This window comes from Mytilus edulis, chromosome 2 (assembly GCF_963676685.1).
Source record: "Mytilus edulis chromosome 2, xbMytEdul2.2, whole genome shotgun sequence".
Lineage (NCBI taxonomy): Eukaryota > Metazoa > Mollusca > Bivalvia > Mytilida > Mytilidae > Mytilus > Mytilus edulis.
This window is the reverse complement of record NC_092345.1, coordinates 75,418,236-75,443,162: the sequence shown is the minus strand read 5'-3', so window position 1 is coordinate 75,443,162 and position 24,927 is coordinate 75,418,236. Positions and strand designations below refer to the sequence as shown.

The 24,927-nt window shown below is 31.9% G+C and overlaps 1 protein-coding gene across 1 annotated transcript; it reads right to left on the bottom strand.

Moving 5' to 3' along the window:
* Positions 1 to 268: 268 nt before the first annotated feature.
* LOC139512946 (large ribosomal subunit protein uL18-like) lies at positions 269 to 20,751 on the bottom strand. Its single transcript, XM_071300932.1, has 8 exons — positions 20,613 to 20,751; positions 11,832 to 11,901; positions 11,132 to 11,247; positions 8,376 to 8,510; positions 7,269 to 7,471; positions 1,936 to 2,107; positions 779 to 867; positions 269 to 397 (listed from the first exon to the last, which is right to left on the bottom strand). Exons 1-8 carry the CDS (start codon positions 20,613 to 20,615, stop codon positions 304 to 306), a joined length of 882 nt encoding a protein of 293 aa, XP_071157033.1. The 5' UTR covers positions 20,616 to 20,751; the 3' UTR covers positions 269 to 303.
* Between the last annotated feature and the right edge of the window lie 4,176 nt (positions 20,752 to 24,927).

The following is a 24,927-nucleotide window of genomic DNA, read 5'->3' as shown; positions in this document are numbered from 1 at the left end:
TTTGGTTAAATTTGGCCCAGTAGTTTCAGAGGCCAGGTGAGCTAAAAAGCTGGAGTTCCTTAAAATAATAAACGCAACATACACCAGGAAAACTGGCAATCCCAGCCAATCAAGATCTAGAGTCAGATGCAACTGCCACGAACAAGTAGGAATTGAGCTGACAATCTTAGTGTTGAAAAGTTAATGATTGGTATAGATGAACTACTTACACCACTACAACACCATTTTGTCAGCAATTGAACAAATATATAAAATAAGTAAAAATAAATTAGGTAGGACAGATTGTTTTATTTAGCACAGTCTTTATTCATCCTCTTGTATTTTCTTCAAGAATGCCGCCTTTTTCTGCTTAACTCTGTCTTTCCTCTGTAGGCTTGCCATCTTTGATCGATTCCATCTGAAATAATATAATAATAATGTATTGCATCAATAATATTTGGACAAATGGGAAATATTTTGTGATATTTATATGCATTTGGGTTTGGCTTAGGCTATTGTTCAAATAGTTATCTTTATAACTTCACACTTTATAATCCTTTCAGTGTCATATTTGCATTATACCAGAATCATCATAGTTAATTTACAGTGAAACAAACCAAATGGTTCTTGAGGAATAAATTTCTATCGACACTCAATTTGTGTTTGTATTGTTTGTGTTGTGGTGATATTTGATGAGGTAATTCTCAATGAAAGTCTGTGTTGCTATAAACCAGCTTGTCATTAACAATGGTTAGAGTTAAGTACTGTATGTATTCTTATTGGCCATGTTAGGACTTACCTCTTCTTTGGAACCTCTTTAGATACTTTAGCTTTAGCCTCAGGATTGGATCTTATTGCAGCATGACCTTTCTTGTACATAGTCTCTACCTGTTATAGAAACATAATAAACTTTAATATTTAAGAAGATAACCAACACAAGTTCTGCTGTTTAATCACAAAGCTTTATGTGCCCATTCATTACCTAGTAAATCAAAGATCAATACGGTACAAAGTCTCAACCGAAAGATAAGAGAACAAATATTTTTTTTTTACTCCTCCTTACTTTATAAAACAAGAATGTGTTCATAGTACATGGATGTCCCAATCCCAGTATCATTTTATAAATGAAATTGGAGTCAAAACTATAATTCAAATTAGAAAGATCATATCATAGGGAACATGTGAACTTATAAATTTCAAGTGGATTCGACTGAACTTCATCAAAAACTACTTCAACCAAAAAGAGAAATGTAAAGCTGATAGATTCATTGCATGATGGCATTATTACAGCATCCATGAAATTCACAATTGTACAAGGGTTTGTGAAATTTTACTTCATATGCTTTATATTAATTTCACAAATATGAAATAGTATTTATAAGCATTTCAATAAAAATTTCATAAAATAAATATCTTGAAAAATCAGTTTACCTTCTTATTCTCTCCTGAACTTGACTAGTATTAACTTAATAAAGTGAGAATCTCATAATCTCAATTATTTGTTTAAAATTTCAATAACCATCTAAATCACTTATGTGAAAAGTGATACTCTGCTTTACAGTTATATTTGTGAGAAATATCACAATACATATTCTTTATATGTCAACACATACAAATGTATCCATATCTAAGAAAGATTGCAGTCCACTATTCAGTATTTGAATTATAATCTAAAATCCAAGATGACCAACTGATGGCAATCAAACACTTATCATGTACCTGTAAGGTCATTAATCCAACAAAGAACACTTCTTCAGAAGTATGAACTCATTGTGTTTGTGCTCAACAGTATAGGATCTAACCTTTGAGTGAGATTTAGGGAACAATTGTCAAGAAGATTAAGAACACCTAAATAGCAGTCTCCCTTAAAATTGATTCTGGACAGTATACAAGCCTTTTAAAAATTCATTTAAATACATCCAATTGATAAAAGATATCTCCCACATATCCACTTACTGTATCTGGTTTGATGCCATTCTTGATGAATTGAGAGAACTGCCTCTTGTAAGCATCATCATCTTCTTCCTCTAATTGTTTCATGTAGTCTGAAACATGCTTTCCAAAGATATGGTCTTTATGGACATCAGCCTTAAATTCACTTCCATCATATCCAGGGAATCTCTTGTTGCTAGAATCATACCATACAAGGTTTCAAAATGAGATAAGGTTGCATGTATTAACTTTTAAAATTGATATAGAAGAGTAGGAGTGCAGTTCAAATTTTAACAACAGATTGTTTGTCCATTTGATGTTCACAAAGATACTCAAAATAAATGTGTTATTAAAAGAGGATTTTGTAGTCCACACCAATTCATATATTTTTATACCATTTTTTCAAAATTTCAACAACTAGTCGCTCACCTTGGTCTATGTACATATTAAACAAAAGACACAGATGGATTGTTTTGGTGATGGTGTCAGGTGATGTGTTTGTAGATCTTACTTAACTGAACATTCTTGCTACTTACAATTATCTCTATCTATAATGAACTTGGCCCATTAGTTACAGAGGAAAATATTTTGTTTAAATTTACAAAAATTTACAAAATTGTTAAAAATTGACTGTAAAGGGCAATAACTCCTCACCATTTTTGTCATGTTGACTTATTTGTAGATCTTACTTTGCTGAACATTATTGCTGTTTACTGTTTACAGTTTATCTCTATCTATAACCAGATGCTACGCAGGGCGCAGCTTTATACCACCGCAGAGGTTGAACCCTGAACGGTTGGGGCAAGTATGGACACAACATTCAAGCTGGAATCAGCTCTAAATTTGGATTGTGATTAAATAGTTGACACAGCATAGGTTTTGGACACAGAATGAATGTGGTCTAATGAACTTGAAATATTTTTTTTGCCTTTGAGCAATTCACCATGCTATTGAATATTAATCCTCTCAAAAAAATGTTTGAAGAAATTTTCTTTTTATTTATGAAATCTGAAATGAGAATAATTTACCCCCCCCCCCCCCCCCCTTTTTCACATCCCCCTTTCCTTTTTTTCAAAACTGATCTCAATTCAAATTTCTAATAGAGTTTGCAACAATAACTACTCATTTAAATACATTATAAAATATTAAAATGTAACAAAAGGTGTTTGTTATCACTGAATGGTCAAGATTGTTTTAATTTATCAGTTGGTAGTAAAACAGGGTTTGACACTAACATTAGAGGTGAAGTAGTCCACAGGACTACCAAGGAAAAAATTTGGGTAGTCCTGGTAGTCCACCTCTATCACTGGTGAGGGCCGCAACGCGGCCCGAACTAGCTAGGGGGGTTTGGGGGGCATGCCCCCCCCAAGAAAATTTTTCGAAATAAGATGCAATTTCCTGCCATCTGAGCACCTCAAAAGCACACAAATGTTCATTTGAGTTTTGAAAATATTTTGTTTTTTTTCAGATAAATTAATGTTGACATTCAGTGAATAAATTTTATTACTCCTGAACTTTTACCATCAGAAAATTTTGAAAAATGAAATGCAAAATCTGCAATATGAGACAGTTTCTAAGGCCTTGTTAGGTGGAGTTATTTGACCTTTTATTCCAGGATTATTTAGAAAAAAAGGATAAAAATAAGTCGAAAGTTTTCATTAATTCTTCAAACAGTTTATAAGATTTTTCTTGTAGTGATACAATGTCTTTGTTTGTGAACTAGAGGTCAACTTCATCATCACTGTTGAAAGCAATTCAGTGGATATGTTGCTAAAACAAAATGCCTTTAATACCATTTTGAATGACATGCATATGGGTTTTTTTAATAAGAAAGCCACCAAAAATATTGTTGGCTTTTTTTTTCAAACTAACTCTTCCTGTTTCTTTTTTTGGGGGTAATAATTTGTTTATCCAAATTTGGGTAGTATTTTTTTTTTTTTATCTCTGACACCTACTTTTTATTGCTGACCTTTGCTGTCTATTCTGCAGTTTCTTCACATTTTGGTTATCAAGACATTTTCATTTTAGGTGTAACACCACTAATTCGGGCCCGGCCAGAAAGCACATACCAGAAAGTAGTACATATTTAACGCAAAATAGTTCCTACGCATGAGTGTAACTTTCAAAATATGTAGGATATTTAGGTAGTTTTGACATCAAATGAAAGCTGAAGGACTGGTGATCATTGTAGAACACTTTTGGACTTTTAATTTTAAATATTTAAAAAACTGCAGCAAATTTTGAAAAGAGGGTACATTTGGTCTGTTTGTCAGATCTGAAGTACCTGTTTTGGTACATCCGAAGTTCTGGGAACCAGTTCTTTCTTATATGCCATGTAAGGTATGTTGATTTTTTCAGTAGAAGACGCCATAAAGTGTTGCTTTGACGTGCAATGATTGCGACTTTATTTGAACTTAAAATGAAAGAGGTGTGCCTGGTTGAAATGGAGGAATTTAACATAGAAAGTAATGGGACCATGAATTAGTGGTGTACTTCCTTTACATTGAAAATCCCATCATCATGTGTTACAAACACTTTGAAGATTCTGATCAGAAATCTGGATCTCAAAAGTGCTTTCATAATAACAATATAAAATTTACGTTCTTCCAAATGCCATCACTGTCTTTGAATAATGTAAACATAATTGAGAGGACTTTTATGCCAATTTTTAGCATTGAAATAGCCAGACCATATACAAATTTCCAGGTGGTCCACAGGACTACTGATTAACCATGTTTTGGTAGTCCTCCTAGATTTTAGGGGGGCACCGGACCACCGGACTACCGTTAGTGTCGAACCCTGCTAAAAGTGAATATACATTGTATATTGTATAAAACAATGATTTAAGTTGATTCAACTACTTTTCTGGACAAAGAGAGATAACTCCAATCAATTGAAAATTTCTTGCTATTGGACAATATTGTGCAATTAGATATTTCTTGCTATTGCGCAATACTGTGCAATTGAAAATATTTGCTATTGCACAATACTGTGCAATTGAAGATTTCTTGCTATTGCGCAATACTGTGCAATTGAAAATTTCTTGCTATGGCACAATACTGTGCAATTGAAGATTTCTTGCTATTGCTGAATACTGTGCAATTGAAAATTTCTTGCTATTGCACAATACTTAATATAATAATTTTGGATCCTGATTTAAACCAACTTGAAAACTGGGCCCATAATCAAAAATCTAAGTACATATTTAGATTCAGCATATCAAAAAAGCCCAAGAATTCAATTTTCGTTAAAATCAAACTTAGTTTAATTTTGGGCCCTTTGGACCAATTTTAAAATGAGACTAAAATTAAGAATCTACATTAGACCCCTAAACTGTTGGGACCTCAAATCCCAAAATCAATCCCAACCTTCCTTTTGTGTTCATAAACCTTGTGTTTAAATTTCATTGATTTCTATTTACTTCTACTAAAGTTATTGTGCTGAAACCAAGAATAATGCTCATTTGGGCCCTTTTTTGGCCACTAATTCCTAAACTGTTGCGACCTAAACTCCCAAAACCAATCCCAACCTCCCTTAAGTGGTCATAAACCTTGTGACAAAATTTCATAGATTTCTATTTACTTAAATTAAAGTTATAGTGCGAAAACCAAAAAAAAAAAGAAGCTTATTTGGGCCCTTTTAGGCCCCTAATTCCCAAACTGTTGGAACCAAAACTTCTAAAATCAATCCCAACCTTCCTTTTATGGACATAAACCTTGTGTTTAAATTTCATAGATTTCTATTCACTTATACTAAAGTTATAGTGCAAAAACCAAAAGTCTTTGAACGCCGCCGCCAATGTGATACCAATATACGACCAAATTTTTAAAAATTTTTGCGGTCGTATAAAAACACCAACATTTACTTAAAATTGCCAAAAGAAGATTTTTGTAAAAACCACGACGGATGCCAAGTGATGAGAATAGCGCCTTTTAGGCCAAGTGAGCTAAAAACTACATTTTTCACTGATAGAGCATCCTTAGGGACGACATCAAAAGTTCAATGTAGGATAAAAAACTTAATTCACATAGTTTTTTCACTGACCCCAACACCCCCCTCTTAACTTAATTTGGGAAAAATTGGTTGACCAATAGGGATATATGAAAAATTCATTTTAGATTAACAAAACTTGCAGCAATGTTGACCCCCCCCCCCCCCCCCCCCACCACTAAACTATTTGATTTAAGTTTTTTATCCTAAATCGATCTTTTGATGTCATCCCTTATTCATTTGGTTTTCCGACTCCGACATCTAATAAACGAGTTCTTGAATAAGGATAGTCTGTACCTTTTTATATTTGATTGGAAGATCTTTCCTATTCTAAGATTTTTTAATTTTAAATTTCCATACAAGGCTTTTAGACTGTTTTTTTTTCTTTTCGTTAGCACCTTTTTTACAGGTCTTTAAATAAAAATAATTGGAAGAATTTAGTGGCTATACCAATATAAATACTGTTACATCTTATCTGCCATGATAATCATAAGATTTCCACGGAAAAGGAAAGATGTTATTTATTTAGCTCTGTTTTAGTCCAAGATATCTACACTAAACAGCTTGGGTGGAGTAGAGCATATAAAAGACTGCAACAGTTGTAATCAGTAATGAAACAAGAGGCTCTGAAGAGCCTAAATTGCTCACCTTGATTTTTTGGCATTTATCTTTTGTTTAAGAGTTTAAGTGTCCAATTTCATTGTAGAATGTATATTAATAATTCATCTGAAAATTTCAGGGCTGATAGAACTTTACCTTATGAACACTTTTACCACTTGTAGAACTTGAAACTGAAGATAGCATCCAAGAAGAAACAATCAATAATTTAATAAACATTGTGTATGGAGATGAGGAGTGTGAAAATGATTTCAGCTATGAAGCGCAGGATGAAGCCATGAATTCAAATAAAATACTTGATTATGCCAAATTAAAACAAATGGGGAATGCGTCCATGGGACATATATGATGTGATGCCCCCACTTGCATATCACTTAAAGTTAGAAAGGGACATAACAGAAGAACGGTAAAAGTTAGGCTACCCAAATTATACTTGATCTGAGTTTCATGGTAATAAGTATTGGAAAAAGAAGAAATTAATTTTCATGACCAAATTTGGAATCTAACTTGAATTTTTTCTTGGAACTAAGTTGCAAGGCAGTACCTCTCACTCTGGTATCTTTATACATCAGGGTATCTAAAGATAATTTGTGCCAACCAGATGTATTTTTAAATCCTTTGCTTTTGTAACTAAAGGCATTGATATCAATCAAGGTATAAACTGTTGACACAGATATACTCATCTGTGTAACAAGTCAACTTTAAAATGGAGACTCTTTTAAAAATGACGTTGAGAGATTTGAACCTACCTGTGAGGGATGTCAAGACCACCATCAACAGCTCCCTTCATGGCTCCAAACACTCGGGCTCCAGTTGTGGTTCTGAAGAGACCAACATCTAAGTAACACCTAAATGCACCTGGCTGGCCATCAACATCTTCATTGCTGAACTCGTCACCATCGATTTTTGTTTGACCTTGATAGATTTCATCAAGCTTCAGTTGTTTCAAAAGCTAAAAGAAACAAAACAATCTTTAACCTATTATCAGAAAAGAATAATTTATGTTGACATAATAATGTATCACTTATCTAAATTTATAACTGACTCCAAATTAGTCATTTACTGGCAAGAGTTTGATGGTGTTTTAATTAAAAGCAAATGAGGATATTTTGTAGAATACTTTCCACTTGGCTAAGAGGGTTCCCAGAAGTTAAGTGGGCAGGGAACCAAAAATATTATTTGGTTATAAAAATAATAGCATGTTTAAATCATATGGTCTTCATAGTAACTATCCAAATGCGGTAATGCCAGTAATGTTATTTGACAAAATCAGAAAATTATTTAAACTTTTTACTGTAAATAAAAGTGTTGCCCATTTTTCTAGTATCTAATTGCTGGTTTTCTTGTTTCCAATTGTAGCACAATCACTTATTGGAGAAAACAGACAAGTCACAGCGTAAGAGCAAATAATTCTTTTTGGTTATTTTGAGTTCTGAATCAACTTTATTTAAAGAAGTTTTGTCTGAGAACAGGAATGTCCCTGCTCAAGCTTTGCAATTTTCCAAGTTTAAGGGGCACAACTCTTGATAGGTAGATAACTCACTGCAAACATTTAAACTCTGTCACAAGTTTTAAGTTCTTAGCATTGTGTACGAGTTTCGTAAATATTGAATGAGGAAAACCGATTTTTTTATTTAAATTAGCAGTGGACATTTAAATATATACACATATCATACCTCTACCATTCATACACAATAAGATAATACAACAAATATAAATACTTGATATTTTTCTCTCAATGATATAACTTAAAGACTCTTGCATTTAGATCTGATCATTTGATAGAACAAGGGTGTATTCACTGCATAACATGTAATGTTGTCATTAAGACCAGCATGAGATTAAGTTCTACCTACTCTTCTGGCCAGCAAGAGTCCTGTACAATATGCTGCTGCATAGTTAGTCAACCCAACCTTGACGCCATATCGGGGGAGCTCATGAGCATATGCTGCACATATAATGTAATCTCCCTCAATTCTTGCGTACGCTATCTGAAAAATAACAAGGACAAGTGGTTATGAAAACCTCTACTTACAATACCTGACAATGTAAATATTTGCCACAATGCAACTTCCTCCATATTGAACCAGATGCTCCGCAGGGCGTAGCTTTATACGACCGCAGAGGTTGAACCCTGAACGGTTAGGGCAAGTATGGACACAACATTCAAGCTGGATTCAGCTCTAAATTTGGATTGTGATTAAATAGTTGACACAGCATAGGTTTCTGACACAGAATGAATGTGTTCTAATGAACTTAAAATTTTTGTTTCTCTTAGAGCAATTCACTATGCTGTTGAATATTAATCCTCTCAAAAAAATGTTTGAAGAAATTTTCTTTTTTATTTATGAAATTTCAAATGAGAAAAATTGAACCCAATTTTTTTAATCACATCCCCCTTTCCCTTATTCCAAAACTAATCTCAATTAAAATTTCTAATGGAGTTTGCAACAATAACTACTCATTTAAATACATCATAAAATATTAAGATGTAAAAAAAAACTGCTTGTTATCACTGAATGGTAAAGATTATTTTAATTTATCAGTTGGTAGTAAAAAGTGAATATACATTGTATATTGTATATAACAAAGATTTAAGTTGATTCTGGACAAAGAAAGATAACTCCAATTAAAAAAAAATCTTGCTATTGCACAATATTTTGCAATTAGATATTTCTTGCTTACTATTCTGGACAAAGAAAGATAACTCTAATTAAATTTTTTTTTGATATTTCACAATATTGTGCAATTAGATATTTCTTGCCATTGCGCAATACTGTGCAATTGAAAAGACTTGCTATTGCACAATACTTAATATAATAATTTTAGATCCTGATTTGGACCAACTTGAAAACTAGGCCCATAATAAAGAATCTAAGTACATTTTTGGATTCAGCATATCAAAGAACTTCAAGATTTCAATTTTTGTTAAAATCAGACTAAGTTTAATTTTGGACCCTTTGGACTTTAGTGTAGACCAATTTGAAAACAGGACCAAAAATGAAGAATCTACATACACAGTTAGATTTGGTATATCAAAGAACCCCATTTATTCAATTTTTGATGAAATCAAACAAAGTTTAATTTTGGACCCCGATTTGGACCAACTTGAAAACTGGGCCAATAATCAAGAATCTAAGTACATTTTTAGATTCAGCATATCAAAGAACCTAACTGATTCATTTTTTGTCAAAATCAAACTAAGTTTAATTTTGGACCCTTTGGACCTTAATGTAGACCAATTTGAAAACGGGACCAAAAGTTAAGAATCTACATACACAGTCATGACAGTTAGATTCAGCATATCAAAGAACCCCAATTATTCAATTTTGATGAAATCAAACAAAAGTTTAATTTTGGACCCTTTGGGCCCCTTATTATGTTGGGACCAAAACTCCCAAAATCAAACCCAACCTTTCTTTTATGGTCATAAACCTTGTGTTTAAATTTCATAGATTTCTATTTACTTATACTAACGTTATGGTGCGAAAACCAAGAAAAATGCTTATTTGGGTCCCTTTTTGGCCCCTAATTCCTGAACTGTTGGGACCTAAACTCCCAAAATCAATACCAACCTTCCTTTTGTAGTCATTAACATTGTGTTTAAATTTCATTGATTTCTATTAATGTTATTGTGCGAAAACCAAGAATAATGCTTATTTGGGCCCTTTTTTGGCCCCTAATTCCTAAACTGTTGAGACCAAAACTCCCAAAATCAATCCCAACCGTTCTTTTGTGGTCATAAACCTTGTGTCAAAATTTCATAGATTTCTATTAACTTAAACTAAAGTTATAGTGCGAAAACCAAGAAAATGCTTATTTGGGCCCTTTTTGGCCCCTAATTCCTAAAATGTTGGGACCAAAACTCCCAAAATCAATACCAACCTTCCTTTTGTGGTCATAAACCTTGTGTTAAAATTTCATAGATTTCCATTCACTTTTACTAAAGTTAGAGTGCGAAAACTAAAAGTATTCGGACGCCGACGCCGGACGCCGACGCCAACGTGATAGCAATATACGACGAAAATTTTTTCAAAATTTGCGGTCGTATAAAAAGGATAAAAAAAAAGTTTTCAAATGTTTACTAATTATTTTAAATAAAGTGTCACCAAAAAAAGTTAAAACATTTGGACAATACAAAAAAAATAGTGCAAGTAATACAAAACATTCAAATTCAATGAAAGAATTACATGTGGAGGATCAAATATTTTTCTCCAGAATTGAGATATGCCAATGCTTAATTAATTACATGTGGAGGATCAAATACTTTTCTGCAGAATTGAGATATGCCAATGCTTAATAAATTACATGTAGAGGATCAAATACTTTTCTGCAGAATTGAGATATGCCAATGCTTAATAAATTACATGTGGAGGATCAAAACTTTTCTGCAGAATTGAGATATGCCAATGCTTAATAAATTACATGTGGAGGATCAAATACTTTTCTGCAGAATTGAGATATGCCAATGCTTGATATAACCACACATGAATTTTTGTTTTACCTATCACATGTGGTTCCCCTCTAACTGACTGATTCACAAACCTGAAACATATCAGCTGAAAATTGGATATAAAACTCCATAAAATCTGAATAACTAATTCTGTCTTACCTGACAGATGATATCCTTGTTGGTAAATCGAACAATCATTCTGTACTTTGGAGTGTTGTATTTGTTTTTTTCTTGAATAATAAGGCGTTTCCTGGCATAGTAATCTGTCCTACCCTCTAAAAAGACAAACAGAGAGTTATTATATACATACCAACATATTACATACCTATATAAGATTTCTATGCATTATACTACAAATTCTAGGGAGATACAATTTCTCCTTAATTGCAGAAGAGGAAGAGATGGAATAAAAGACTTTTTGGTGAAGCCCTCAGTTTATATCTGATTGAATTTTTTCATAAAGTGATGGCATTGAATTTAACAAACAAAAATCTAGAATTTATGGAAATTTACTTATTGACGACTTCACCAGGACCTAAAACTAAATGTATCCATCACTGACATGACTGAAGCATATTAAAATCAAAGTTTGAAATTTAGTTAAATTGCAATTTTTATTTAGGAAAAGAATCAATAATAAATTGTCCAAAGTCAAGGGAACATGCCTTATTTATGAAATCAACTTTGAACAGCTGACATCAGAAATTAGAAAATCTATTTGAGAAATAAAATAAAGAAAAGAGAAAGTTTTATGCCAGAGGCCATGCATAAAGTTACAACTCTTTCTTTTTCTAGATCTCAGATAGACAATTCTGTTTACTTCCACTATCAAACCTTTTCTTCTAGCTGTTAATCTTACCTTGCCTCCTCCTATACTTTACTTGAAACCTTTTAAAGTATGCCTTATTCTTCACTACTTTCACAAACCCCTGAAATCACACAAAATATTAAAAATTCAATACTACATATCAGTCAGGGGAGTTACTTGTACAAGTGATTTTTAAAATCACTTTCTCAAGTGATATTTTCAACATAATAAGAGTTAATTCCCTTTCATTACTTTTTAAAAATCACTTCTACCAGTGATTAGAAATATTTTTTAAAATCACTCATTCAAGTGATTATTATTGTTTGGAAAATCTTTAATAAGAAACCAGGATTATCCCTCTCTTTCAGAGGACAACATCACAACAGGGGTCTTCTTGACATTAAAATAACTATAAACCAGATGCTCCGCAGGGCGTAGCTTTATACGACCGCAGAGGTTGAACCCTGAACGGTTAGGGCAAGTATGGACACAACATTCAAGCTGGATTCAGCTCTAAATTTGGATTGTGATTAAATAGTTGACACAGCATAGGTTTCTGACACAGAATGAATGTGTTCTAATGAACTTAAAATTTTTGTTTCTCTTAGAGCAATTCACTATGCTGTTGAATATTAATCCTCTCAAAAAAATGTTGAAGAAATTTTCTTTTTTATTTATGAAATTTCAAATGAGAAAAATTGAACCCAATTTTTTTAATCACATCCCCCTTTCCCTTATTCCAAAACTAATCTCAATTAAAATTTCTAATGGAGTTTGCAACAATAACTACTCATTTAAATACATCATAAAATATTAAGATGTAAAAAAACTGCTTGTTATCACTGAATGGTAAAGATTATTTTAATTTATCAGTTGGTAGTAAAAAGTGAATATACATTGTATATTGTATATAACAAAGATTTAAGTTGATTCTGGACAAAGAAAGATAACTCCAATTAAAAAAAAATCTTGCTATTGCACAATATTTTGCAATTAGATATTTCTTGCTTACTATTCTGGACAAAGAAAGATAACTCTAATTAAAAAAAAAATTGATATTTCACAATATTGTGCAATTAGATATTTCTTGCCATTGCGCAATACTGTGCAATTGAAAAGACTTGCTATTGCACAATACTTAATATAATAATTTTAGATCCTGATTTGAACCAACTTGAAAACTGGGCCCATAATAAAAAATCTAAGTACATTTTTGGATTCAGCATATCAAAGAACTTCAAGATTTCAATTTTTGTTAAAATCAGACTAAGTTTAATTTTGGACCCTTTGGACTTTAGTGTAGACCAATTTGAAAACAGGACCAAAAATGAAGAATCTACATACACAGTTAGATTTGGTATATCAAAGAACCCCATTTATTCAATTTTTGATGAAATCAAACAAAGTTTAATTTTGGACCCCGATTTGGACCAACTTGAAAACTGGGCCAATAATCAAGAATCTAAGTACATTTTTAGATTCAGCATATCAAAGAACCTAACTGATTCATTTTTTGTCAAAATCAAACTAAGTTTAATTTTGGACCCTTTGGACCTTAATGTAGACCAATTTGAAAACGGGACCAAAAGTTAAGAATCTACATACACAGTCATGACAGTTAGATTCATCATATCAAAGAACCCCAATTATTCAATTTTGATGAAATCAAACAAAAGTTTAATTTTGGACCCTTTGGGCCCCTTATTATGTTGGGACCAAAACTCCCAAAATCAAACCCAGCCTTTCTTTTATGGTCATAAACCTTGTGTTTAAATTTCATAGATTTCTATTTACTTATACTAACGTTATGGTGCGAAAACCAAGAAAAATGCTTATTTGGGTCCCTTTTTGGCCCCTAATTCCTAAACTGTTGGGACCTAAACTCCCAAATCAATACCAACCTTCCTTTTGTAGTCATTAACATTGTGTTTAAATTTCATTGATTTCTATTTACTTTAACTAATGTTATTGTGCGAAAACCAAGAATAATGCTTATTTGGACCCTTTTTTGGCCCCTAATTCCTAAACTGTTGAGACCAAAACTCCCAAAATCAATCCCAACCGTTCTTTTGTGGTCATAAACCTTGTGTCAAAATTTCATAGATTTCTATTAACTTAAACTAAAGTTATAGTGCGAAAACCAAGAAAATGCTTATTTGGGCCCTTTTTGGCCCCTAATTCCTAAAATGTTGGGACCAAAACTCCCAAAATCAATACCAACCTTCCTTTTGTGGTCATAAACCTTGTGTTAAAATTTCATAGATTTCCATTCACTTTTACTAAAGTTAGAGTGCGAAAACTAAAAGTATTCGGACGCCGGACGACGACGACGACGACGACGCCGACGCCGACGCCAACGTGATAGCAATATACGACGAAAATTTTTTCAAAATTTGCGGTCGTATAAAAAGGTAAAAATAAATAAAAAAAACTAACTTGTAAGCCCTGAGTAAAATTTATTTTCTGAGCAAAAAATAGCATTAGCAGTAGTACATGAATTACATGTTTTTCATAAAGCAGAGGTTTCAAACCACCAAAACTTAAAATATAAAAAAAACAATTATTGCTGAGTTTGGCGGTAATATAAGCATTGTCTATATGTTGATAACATTTGGTTGAGGCAAATTTAAGTCAGAGAACAGAAACCAATTTTTGGACGAACAGACAGCATGGACAAGGGTGAAATTTAATGGCCCTACACTACAAATGGGCATAAAAAGGAACAGTAAGAACAATAATTATTAATAAACTTCAAATGCTTTGACCAAAAACCAACACAAACATTTTAACATACATTTGTCATGTTTGTAGAAAACTAAAGACCTGAGCAGTGATAAATAAGATTTTGCAGGTCATCATTATAATTTCTTAGTGAAGTAAATTTATCATATGGAATATAATCATTCATAGTATTGATCACTCTTATAAATGAAAATAAAACACTTCAAAGGGTGTCTTTCATCACATACATTTTGAAATAATGTATATCACTGGTACACATGATTTTAAATCACAGCACAGAGTTTTTTCATTCAATTAGAACGTAAATCACTTGTGGAAATGATTTAAAATCACTTTTGCAAATGATTTAAAATCACTTGTGCAAATGATTTAAAATCACTTAAGCAAATGATTTAAAATCACTGCACAGAGTGAATTAAAATTGGTGTTCATTTCTGATACCAGCAGTATTTTCAATTACTTTCTAGATGGTGAAAAACAGATATAAATTTTTTTTAATTCAAATTTAAAAAAAATAACTTTATATTTATCAATCATTTCAAATGTTTGTAAATCGTATAATTTCAGAGGGCTGAAACAAAATGTGTGGATTACAATAATTGAATCTTGGTAAAAAAGAGGTTCTTGACTGCTGAATCTTGTTATTTTTTGCTTAAATCTTTCTTCAATGATTATTTTTGCTTTTCTATATATATTTATAATGAGTGGCTTAAAAATACCATTTAAATGTTCTTTAATGAATTGGTAGCCATGTTTGTTGATGGATCAAAACTTCAGTCACCTAAAAAGGGGGGGATGAATCGAGTGACTTTAATTTACTGTTCCTTCAGAGTGATTTCAATAGAACACTGGTTAAGAAGTGATTTCTGATTGGAAACCCCTCCCTTGTTAGACATCCAATATCAGAATATTAATCTTTTTATTTAATGACCAGGACTAATCATTGATTCAACTCCATTGCAGGTTGTCAAATTTTGCAGATCTAGATCATTTCAATCTTTTTGTCAGAATATAACTATTTCAACAAATTCAAATTCAGATAACTTTTTTGTTGTAATCTGGTTCAGCAAGGGGTCCTGCTGTCCAGCACAAGATCATTTACGAAGGAAATCAGATCAAATCTATATTTTTTATGCCCCACTTACGATATTAGAGGGGCATTATGTTTTCTGGTCTGTGCATTAATCCGTCTGTCTGTACCATGAATAAATGCATTGCATTTTTGTCAGGAACTACTTGCCAAGGATTTCAAAATTTGGTGTTAGGATTTATAGAAGTCAGCTACTTGTATACATTGTACCCAGTGATGTGTTTTCCAAATTCATCATTATGAATTCAGGGAAAGAAGAAGTCATTATCATCACTGTAAAAGTGTTTGGATTTGTTGGTATATATCACCATTATCACTGACAAGGTCAATTGGCTATAAATACCTTGTGTGCTATAAATGGTAAGGAACATGTGTACTAAGTTTTAAGTTGATTAGACTTCAGCTTCATCAAAAACTACCTTGACCAAAAACTTTAACCTGAAGTGGGATGAACGGATGCAAAGACGAATGGAGGAACAGACGGACTGACGGATGGACAGACAGAGGTAAAACAGTTTACCCCCCCTCCAAGTTTTTAAAGCAAGATTCAACGCTATAGCTAGGGTTTAGAATAATAAAAATCACTTGTAATCATAATAGTTTAATCATTGCACAGTATGAGACCTTCATTATGGTCAAATCCTATGTTTTTGTACTGCTATGCATGCTTTTTCAATAAAAGTTTGACATCACAATGCATTTTTTATAGTTAGGAAAACCCATGCATGAGACCAGTATAAATAATAATGAAAATCACTTGTATAAATTATTTCAAATCATTGCATAAAAAAAATATAAATCACTTGTACAAATGATTTTAAATCATTGCACTGAGTGATTTACATGAATTAATATAAATCACTTGTACAGCTGATTTCAAATCACTGCACAGTGATTTTCAGTAATAGTTATGGTCAGATCATATATTAACAGTTTTCTTACTTATGAATTCGTACAATGCATGCTTTTGCTATGGAAATTGTGATGTCAAAATACATTCATTAAAAATAGTAAGAAAACCCATAAGACCAGGATAAATAATAGTGTTAATCACTTGTACAAATGATTTTAAATCACTGTACAGAGTGATTTCTGTGATGGTACAAATGATCTTGCTGCACAATGATTTTTAATAATTTGATATAACATGCATAAATCAGGATGTTAGATCAATTAAAACAAAAATGCAGACTCCCATTGATGTACAAGATCATCAACAACAAAGAAGTGTACCTCCTATTAGACCAACTAGAGTATCTAGCAGGGGTGGATCTAGCCATTTTAAATTGGGGATCCAACTATGTCCCCATTCAAATGCATTGATTGGCCAAAAAGGGGGGTCCCATCCCCAGAGGTTGCCACAGCACAGTCATCAGTGGAGGATCCAGAACTTTCATAAAAGGGGGGGGGGGGGGGCTCCAGTCATGCGTCAGTGATCCCCTATATAATCAACCAAATTTTTCCCACAAATCATTTGCAAATCAGGCCCTCCCCTGGATCCACCTATGGTCATTTGAGACATTCAAAACACAAATGAACAATCTCACAAAATATAAATAAACATTTGTTTTTATCCTGTATTAACCAAACAGAACCAAGTTGCCAGTATATATAGAAAGTTGAATGTGGACAGTATACACAGAAAAACATGTAAATTATTTGTTTACCATCTTTGATAAAAGAACATTATCTTGGCATGTAAGTTGCTATGGAGTTTGTTCATAAAGATCTGCTTTATTAAGTCTGAATTTATCAAATAAATATTTAATATTTTTGTTTGCAGTGTGAAGAAATTATGAAATTATAATAAATCAAGAAGGCACACAATGATTTCATATTTTTATTATTGTGCCAAAAATTTCTGACATTCTGATTTACATGATTTTGTTTCAAACTTTTTAAGTCGTCCGGAGTTATTCCCCTTTAAGTTAATTTCATTCCCAAAAATCACTTGCTGAAATGATCTTTTGTATCTGAATAAAAATATCACTCATTGAAGTGATTTAAAATCTTCAGAAGGTCCAATTTTCAAACCACGCAAGTAATTATATTTCTATCGAGAGTACATATTTTTTTCAACGTCAAAATGTAGTTTAAATGTTGAAGTTTATTGGAAAAATATTCACAGTACCAGCAAAAATCTTATAAAATCCCCAGACTATAAATATTTCAAGGCTATTTTTAGTCATTTTCAAGTAATTTTTGCAAATTCCTTTATTTTGTCAATGTTTACAGTGTTTCCCACCATATCTTTGGAAAACCATGTAGTTTAGGAACAATCTCACAAAATTACAACGAGCTACAAATTGGGGGAAGTTCAAATTTTCAAGTTTTTATACCTATAGCTATGTTTCTAAGCAAAAATAAAAAATCACTCAAATAAGTGATTTTAAAAATCACTTGTACAAGTAACTCCCCTGACTGCATATTTCTCTTTGATATCCTTTCAATGTTGCTATTGTAAGGTCATTCATTATTAATAAATAAATAGTTTGTTTCGTTAGACATTTTTCTAGGACATGACGTACCTATTTATGTTTGAATATTTATTTCCTTAACACTATTATCCAATTATTCCCATTCGTATACATTCTCCGACTATTTGTTCGGCCATATTGAATCTCGTAGTGACGTCACAAAAAACGATTAAAGATAACTCAAATACCCTCGATCTTCTTGTTACGAAGCGAGTTGTTTTAAGGCTTTACATTATAAATTCATACGAAATATTTAAATTGCTGGGAAGAATTATTATTTCCGATAGAATTTTACTAAAATTAAAAGGTGTTTCATTCAAAAAGTCATGAAATTAAAGTTAAAGTCAATGTAAACAAACAAACACCAGGCCTTGCGGCCATAAAACTTTCGAGCACGATTTTTGTACTCAGAATCAAGAATCAACCAATCAAAATACTAGATTGTTTGTTTCAAGCATTTATTTTGTACTCGGAGTACTGAGTACAGTTTTATGACTGAGAGCCCAGGGCTCACACTACTTCAGAATTATAGGGAGAAGTGACTTCTCTTTTTGAAACTGATAGGGAGAAGTGGTGAGATTTGAAAGAGAAGTGCTCATTCGCACGGTGCGCTGCAATGTTTGGATTTTACAATAGTATAAAGGGCAATATGTAAATAATGTTCTTTTTATATTGTTCAATTCATATCTAAGTAAAAAAATTACAATTAGTTACATTTGAAATTAAAAGTTGTTCAAGTTTTACTAAAGTTCTTGTGAAAAACTACCAACTAAATATCTAGTACTAAAAAAAAATAAAAAATTTAAAAATGTAAAGAAATTATTATGTATCAATTACAATTTAATTTAAAATTATCTTATGTATGAAATTCAGTGTTTCTAATAAAAAAAATATAAAAGTTATTAAGCTGGGCCATAATATATTGATATTAATATGATAGTCTCAGAGTTAAGCAACTTTAATCAATAGTTTGAAACAATCCATAAAAAATATAGGGAATGATATACACCAATCAATTAGATCATGTAGATGTAACCAAAAGTCTCTTTATGCGTGTGGAATGCATAATTTTTCCCTTTGAGATCAATATTCTTCTGTCAGCTGTTCCATCCGTGCGTCCGTAGTAATTATGTAAAAGTACGGATTTCGGTCATAGCTGCTCCGGTTCAGATCCGTAGTTTAGAAATCGGTCAATGGCGGACGAATGCAAGAAAATTTACAAAAATAAATGATGTTTGACAAGTTATTTGGAAAGGAACATGACGTTTTATATGCAATAAATGGATTAAAAATTTACTGGAGGCAACTTTTATCACGTTTAAATGAAGTAATAAACTTATTTTGCCGCCGAAATTTAGGTTGGTGTACGTTTTCGAGTAACAAGCACTGGAACTTGCAGAAATGCACGTGACGAAGTGATAAAAAGTTGTATTTTTATCAAATAACCTGCTACACACACTGCGAAGACAATGCTTCAACCTCTTTTCTAAAGATAATGAATCGTTTATGTCTGAATTTCTTTAATTATCAATAAAAAACTGATGTTTCATCAACTTGGTAAAAATTGAAAATGTCCGATGACGGAAGCGACTGAAAGCGAGTATCGTCATGGACTTGTTTTCGCTTTTAGGGGTCGGGGAAAGCGAAGTGAGGGTCGGGAAGGCAACTTCTTCACCCAAGTCGCCTGGTAGCGTGAGCCCTGAAACACACGTTTTCCTATCAAGAGTAACCTTTTCTTATTTTTCGTAACATCTCTACCAGATTCAATATGGCCAAACAAAATAAGCGGAGAATGTATACAAATGGGAATAATTGGATTATAGTGTTAAGGAAATGAATATTCAAACATATATTTTATGTTTGAATAATTATAGGTATGTCATACTAGAAAAATGTCTAACTGAAAGAACTATTTATATTGACAAGCTTTGCATGGATTACAAACAATAAGTATTTAGGAAATAAGTGTGATCTGAACCTGGGTCACAATTCCGAACGTTTTAAAATAGGGGAAAATCCTTTAATAGCTCTATATGGTCCGCAAAATTATAGTAAAAAAATAACACAAGGACCTAAGAGCTACGGTTCCGCAGCTAAACTAAACACTTTACCAGTCATGTTTTGTATACGATTTTCTGCACTTGTTATGTTATATTGAATGTTATATTAATGAATGTCATCTTGAACTTGGTATCCCCCTTTTGAACGTGTCGTCTCTGACTTGGTATCCCCCTTTTTAACGGGATCGGTTCAAAACGAGTTTTGGAATGTGTTGAAAAATATCTAAGCATATCGGACAAATCTATAAAGAAACTGGTACCGGACCATTAATTGTTTGTGTAACTGCTTCACAACATAAACATGTTTAACGTACACGTGCATTTTGTAGAGTGTAGGCGAACGTTCGTTTAGAATCTGAAAATATCATAAGATTTTACTATCATCGGGTTGATGTGCGCCTAAAAAATGAAAGAACGGACGTTTAATTTGTAATTTGTGATACTGCCATGTTTCAATTCTCACCATTTTTAGGGATATCTAGGATTTATTTTCCTAGTTTTCAGATAGCTTCGGTTTTAGGGCTTTCTACAGCCGGAAAAGGAAGTTCGTAAGGGTTTTACTAAAAACCTGAACGCGGACCTGAATAGACAAACCAGACAAGTGTCGATTTATTCAAATTGCAATAACTGCTGTTCTTTTCAATGAATCTTCAAATATTCGTAACGTACGTGAATGAAATAATTAAAACTTCTGAATTGATCGCATAATCTACGCTTAGCAATTTTACCTTGATTAACTTTTTTATGTTTTCAGTCAACTGATTTAAGGCTTAATTTTATTTTTAGCACCTTAGACTCGGAATATTGAAATCCTATTCAAAATAAATAAAAATAAAAAGATGAATAGAATGACGATTTGTACTGTACGTGAAATGTTATATAAGACAGTATGATTATGACTGTTATGTAACCGTCACTCACTTTTACATCTTGCCATTAAATGATGGAATTTTCATTTAATCAAACATTTGAATACTACAATACAAATCCTTGATTCAATCGGGACCTTACTGTTTTAGTACGTGCTACATGTATCTGTATGTTATTATATAGAAGTCGTGCAAAATTGCCGCAAATTTGTATAGTTTGTTAGTATAAAAACAACTTTTTTCTGAGTGAAAATGTTGGAGTAACAAATGAAAGGATAAGTTTTAATAAAAAAAATAAAAATTAAAAATTTCACCGACATTGAAGATTACTCTATCATAGAAACAGGAAGATGTGGTATGAGTGCCAAATAACAATTTATAAAAGTAAACCATTAAAGGTCAATGCCACGACCTTCAACACGGAGCTTGGATCACACCGAACAACTAGCTATAAAGGGACAAAACCATACATTTATAAAAAGTTTAATCATTTGAGTTATCTCCCATTAAATGGTTAAGTTGGCGATATTGGATAAAAACAAACAAAGATATTTGGTATTTGATAAATCAATCTCAATAATGCAATAAATAACTTATTTGTCTTTATTCCTATCAAAGTCTAACCCATTAAATGCAAATCTATCTCAAAATTAGCAGATTTAAGCAAAGAACTAGACCAACTGTGAACTTCTCAACAATCCCAGAAGTCAATTTACAGTTAATCTAGTAAATTGCAGGATGACTGTTTTAATTTTGAAATTATGCTGTCATTGTTTGACACGTTTGTAGCAAGTATTTTGAATTATAGTTGTTAAGTTTGGTGAATCATACTGAAATGTGATGTCTTTATATATATATATATATATATATATATATGTTACAGTAAATAGATGAAATTAGGAATTACATGTAATTACTAAAATTTAGAAATTACATGTAATCCCCAATGCACTTAGTAAATACAAGTAATTCCTGAAACGGCCCAGTTATTACCAGTAATTACTAATTTTAAAATGATTTTTTACACCTATTTACTAACTGTTAAAACAATGTCGTAATATGGTCAGCTGATCAAAAGTTATGGTAATACCAACTATAGAAGATCAGTGAGTATACTCTTAAAAAGTGATTAGCCTAAAATGTACCTTTTCTTTATAGGAGCATTAGCTACGAGATATACAAAAAATAAAATATGATTTTTTTTTGTTCAATCATTAATGAAAATGATATAGTGAAATTATATTTTTAGCAGTCAATCTGGTACTGGTGCACTTGCAAGTGAATAATTGGACCTCAATGAATACGTATGCATGTGACCTTCAATTTAATCCCTAGCTGGAGATATGTTACCGATGTTTATACTTTTGCTGTTAGTCGCAGGATCAACAAAAGTGGAAAAAATTTATAAAATTTTCCTCCAGATACTATCTTTTGACTAGTACTGTAAGAAGCTTCTGTCCAAAGTTGGTTAAAAACCTGGATGGTTTATGAAATCTAATAAATGTTTAAAAAAAGTAATGCAGCGTGTATGTAAAATTAACTGAGGAAAAAACGAAGTCCATTTAAAATTAAGGAATATACGAAAAAGGAGTTTTTTACAAACTCTACTTCTGGGTATTATCTTATGATCATAAACAAGCTTCTGTCCAAGTTTGGTAGAAATCCAGGATATTTTGAGAAAGTTATTAAAATTCTAAAATCTTTAACCACAATGTGAATGTAATGTTAACTGACATAAAAACTAAGTCCATTTATAAGTAAAATACGGAAAAATTAATTTTATTTTTACAAAAATTACTTCTTGAAAATTATCTTATGATCATAAACAAGCTTCTGTTCAAGTTTGGTAGAAATCCAGGATAATATAAGAAAGTTATCAAAATGTAAAGAACTTTAACCACATATTGAATATGTGTGGACTATACTGACGACAGAATGGTTTGTTATGTCTCGCTTTTGCGACAATAGTCGCAGTTTCGACAAAAAGAAACAGAATGACAACATTGAAAGTAAAACAAAAGGGATGGATCAATTATATATAAAAAAAAGAAGATGCGGTATGATTGCCAATTAGACAACTATCCACATAAGACCAAGAGACACAGACAGTAACAACTATAGGTCACCGTACGGCCTTCAACAACGAACAAACTTGACCCATACCGCATAGTCAGCTATAATAGGCCCCGATTAGACAATGTAAAACAATTCAAACGAGAAAACTAACGGCCATATTTATGTAAAAAAAATGAACGAAAAACAAATATGTAACACATAAACAAACGACAACCACTGAATTACAGGCTTAGTTGACTTATAAACGATCCACAAAAAGATGATTCTTATACAAGTAAAAACGATGATAAAATTTTGCTGCAGGTTTATAAGCTTAAGTTTGGAGGTCTTGAAAAACTCATAAAAAAGAGAAACACAGAAATATGAAATGTGACTCTTAACACCATCAAAGTGTATAAATTTGTTCGTGAAGAATGTCAGCTTCATCGCAACAGTCTGACAAAAGAAGTCTTAAATAAACCCATTTTGTAAAAGGAATTTAACTTGTGGCATTGGGCAAGTATGCCTAATGGAGATTTTGATTTAAAGAAATTATGAGATTTTTTAAAAGCACTATCAAGATTATTCAACCAAATTTGGCATTATCGAAGTCTATCAGCAAAAAGAGGTGACGAAATTGCCTATTAACTGGAAGTTCTCACAATTTAATGCATTTCTCAATAGTGGATTGATATCATTGTCTTGCATACGGGAAATGATTTTTAGGGAGTTCCAAAACTGTTAAAACAACCATTTTCCAGTTTCAGTTACATACACTAAATAGTATACACTTTTGATGTGCCTTATATTCTGTAATCCTTAATTAAGTAAGCCCTAAAATACCTTTTTATTTTCTTATTTGGTATTTTGAATTATATCTTTAATTTTATAACTCGTCAATTTTAATCTAGCGGCGTACTAAAGTACATGATATATAAGGCATGAAGATGTTATATATATATATATATTAAAACGTATATTAAAGGTGAAAGCTTCTACTGTTAATTATATGGTTTCTTGTGAGTTGGGACGATACCCTATGTTTATAGAAAGATATTGTCGAATGTTAAAATATAACATATGTACTGATATCTGTATTCTTAAATGCTGTTATGAAGAAATGCTCGATAGATGCAATAAAAAACCAAACGACGGAATAATTTGATATTTTACAATATACCGGAATCGGAAGGTGAACAATGTACCCACATTATAAACAAATTTTGCGTTAAAAATCTGAAAATAGAAAATGTGGACACAAAGTTATCTATTGCTGAGGCCTATCGTCTAGGAAAGCATGGTGAGAAGACTCGTCCGATACTAGTGAAGTTTTCAAATTTTGAAAGCCGGGATTTGGTGAAAAAAAGCGCAAAAAATCTAAAAGATACTTGTTTCAGTATTTCAGAACAATTACCTTTGGACATCCAGAAACGAAGAAAAGAAAAGCTGCCGATTCTAAAGGACTTACGCGAACGGGACATTAAGGCTTACTTTGTGAAAGACCGTATATTTGTAAATGGGAAGGAATATTTGCCATAGGACAAATCCAGAGAACAATTTTGTAAATTAAAATGTCTATGTTGGAATGTTCATGGTTTAACTTCAGTCTACAAAGATAATGACTTTTTGAACTTAATAAATGATTATAATATTTTATTTCTCAGTGAGACTTGGTTAAAAGATAATAACTTGTTAGTTATAGATGGTTTTGACAGAATTTCTTGTGTATTTCGTAATAAAAATATAGGTACTAGAAATGAAGGAGGTATTGCTGTTTTTTGTAAGAGTTTTTTATGTAACGGTATTATTGTTGAAAAAGAATTAAATGATGGTATTATTCTGTTAAAACTTGAC

What these genes read in the sequence shown, in the direction of transcription:
- LOC139512946 (XM_071300932.1), bottom strand. An exon ending in ACAAGGATATCATCTGTCAG is followed by an intron (nt 8,511 to 11,131) that starts GTAAGACAGAAT and finishes GTTATTTTTCAG; the next exon opens with ATAGCGTACGCAAGAATTGA. An exon ending in AAAGAGGTTCCAAAGAAGAG is followed by an intron (nt 398 to 778) that starts GTAAGTCCTAAC and finishes ATATTATTTCAG; the next exon opens with ATGGAATCGATCAAAGATGG.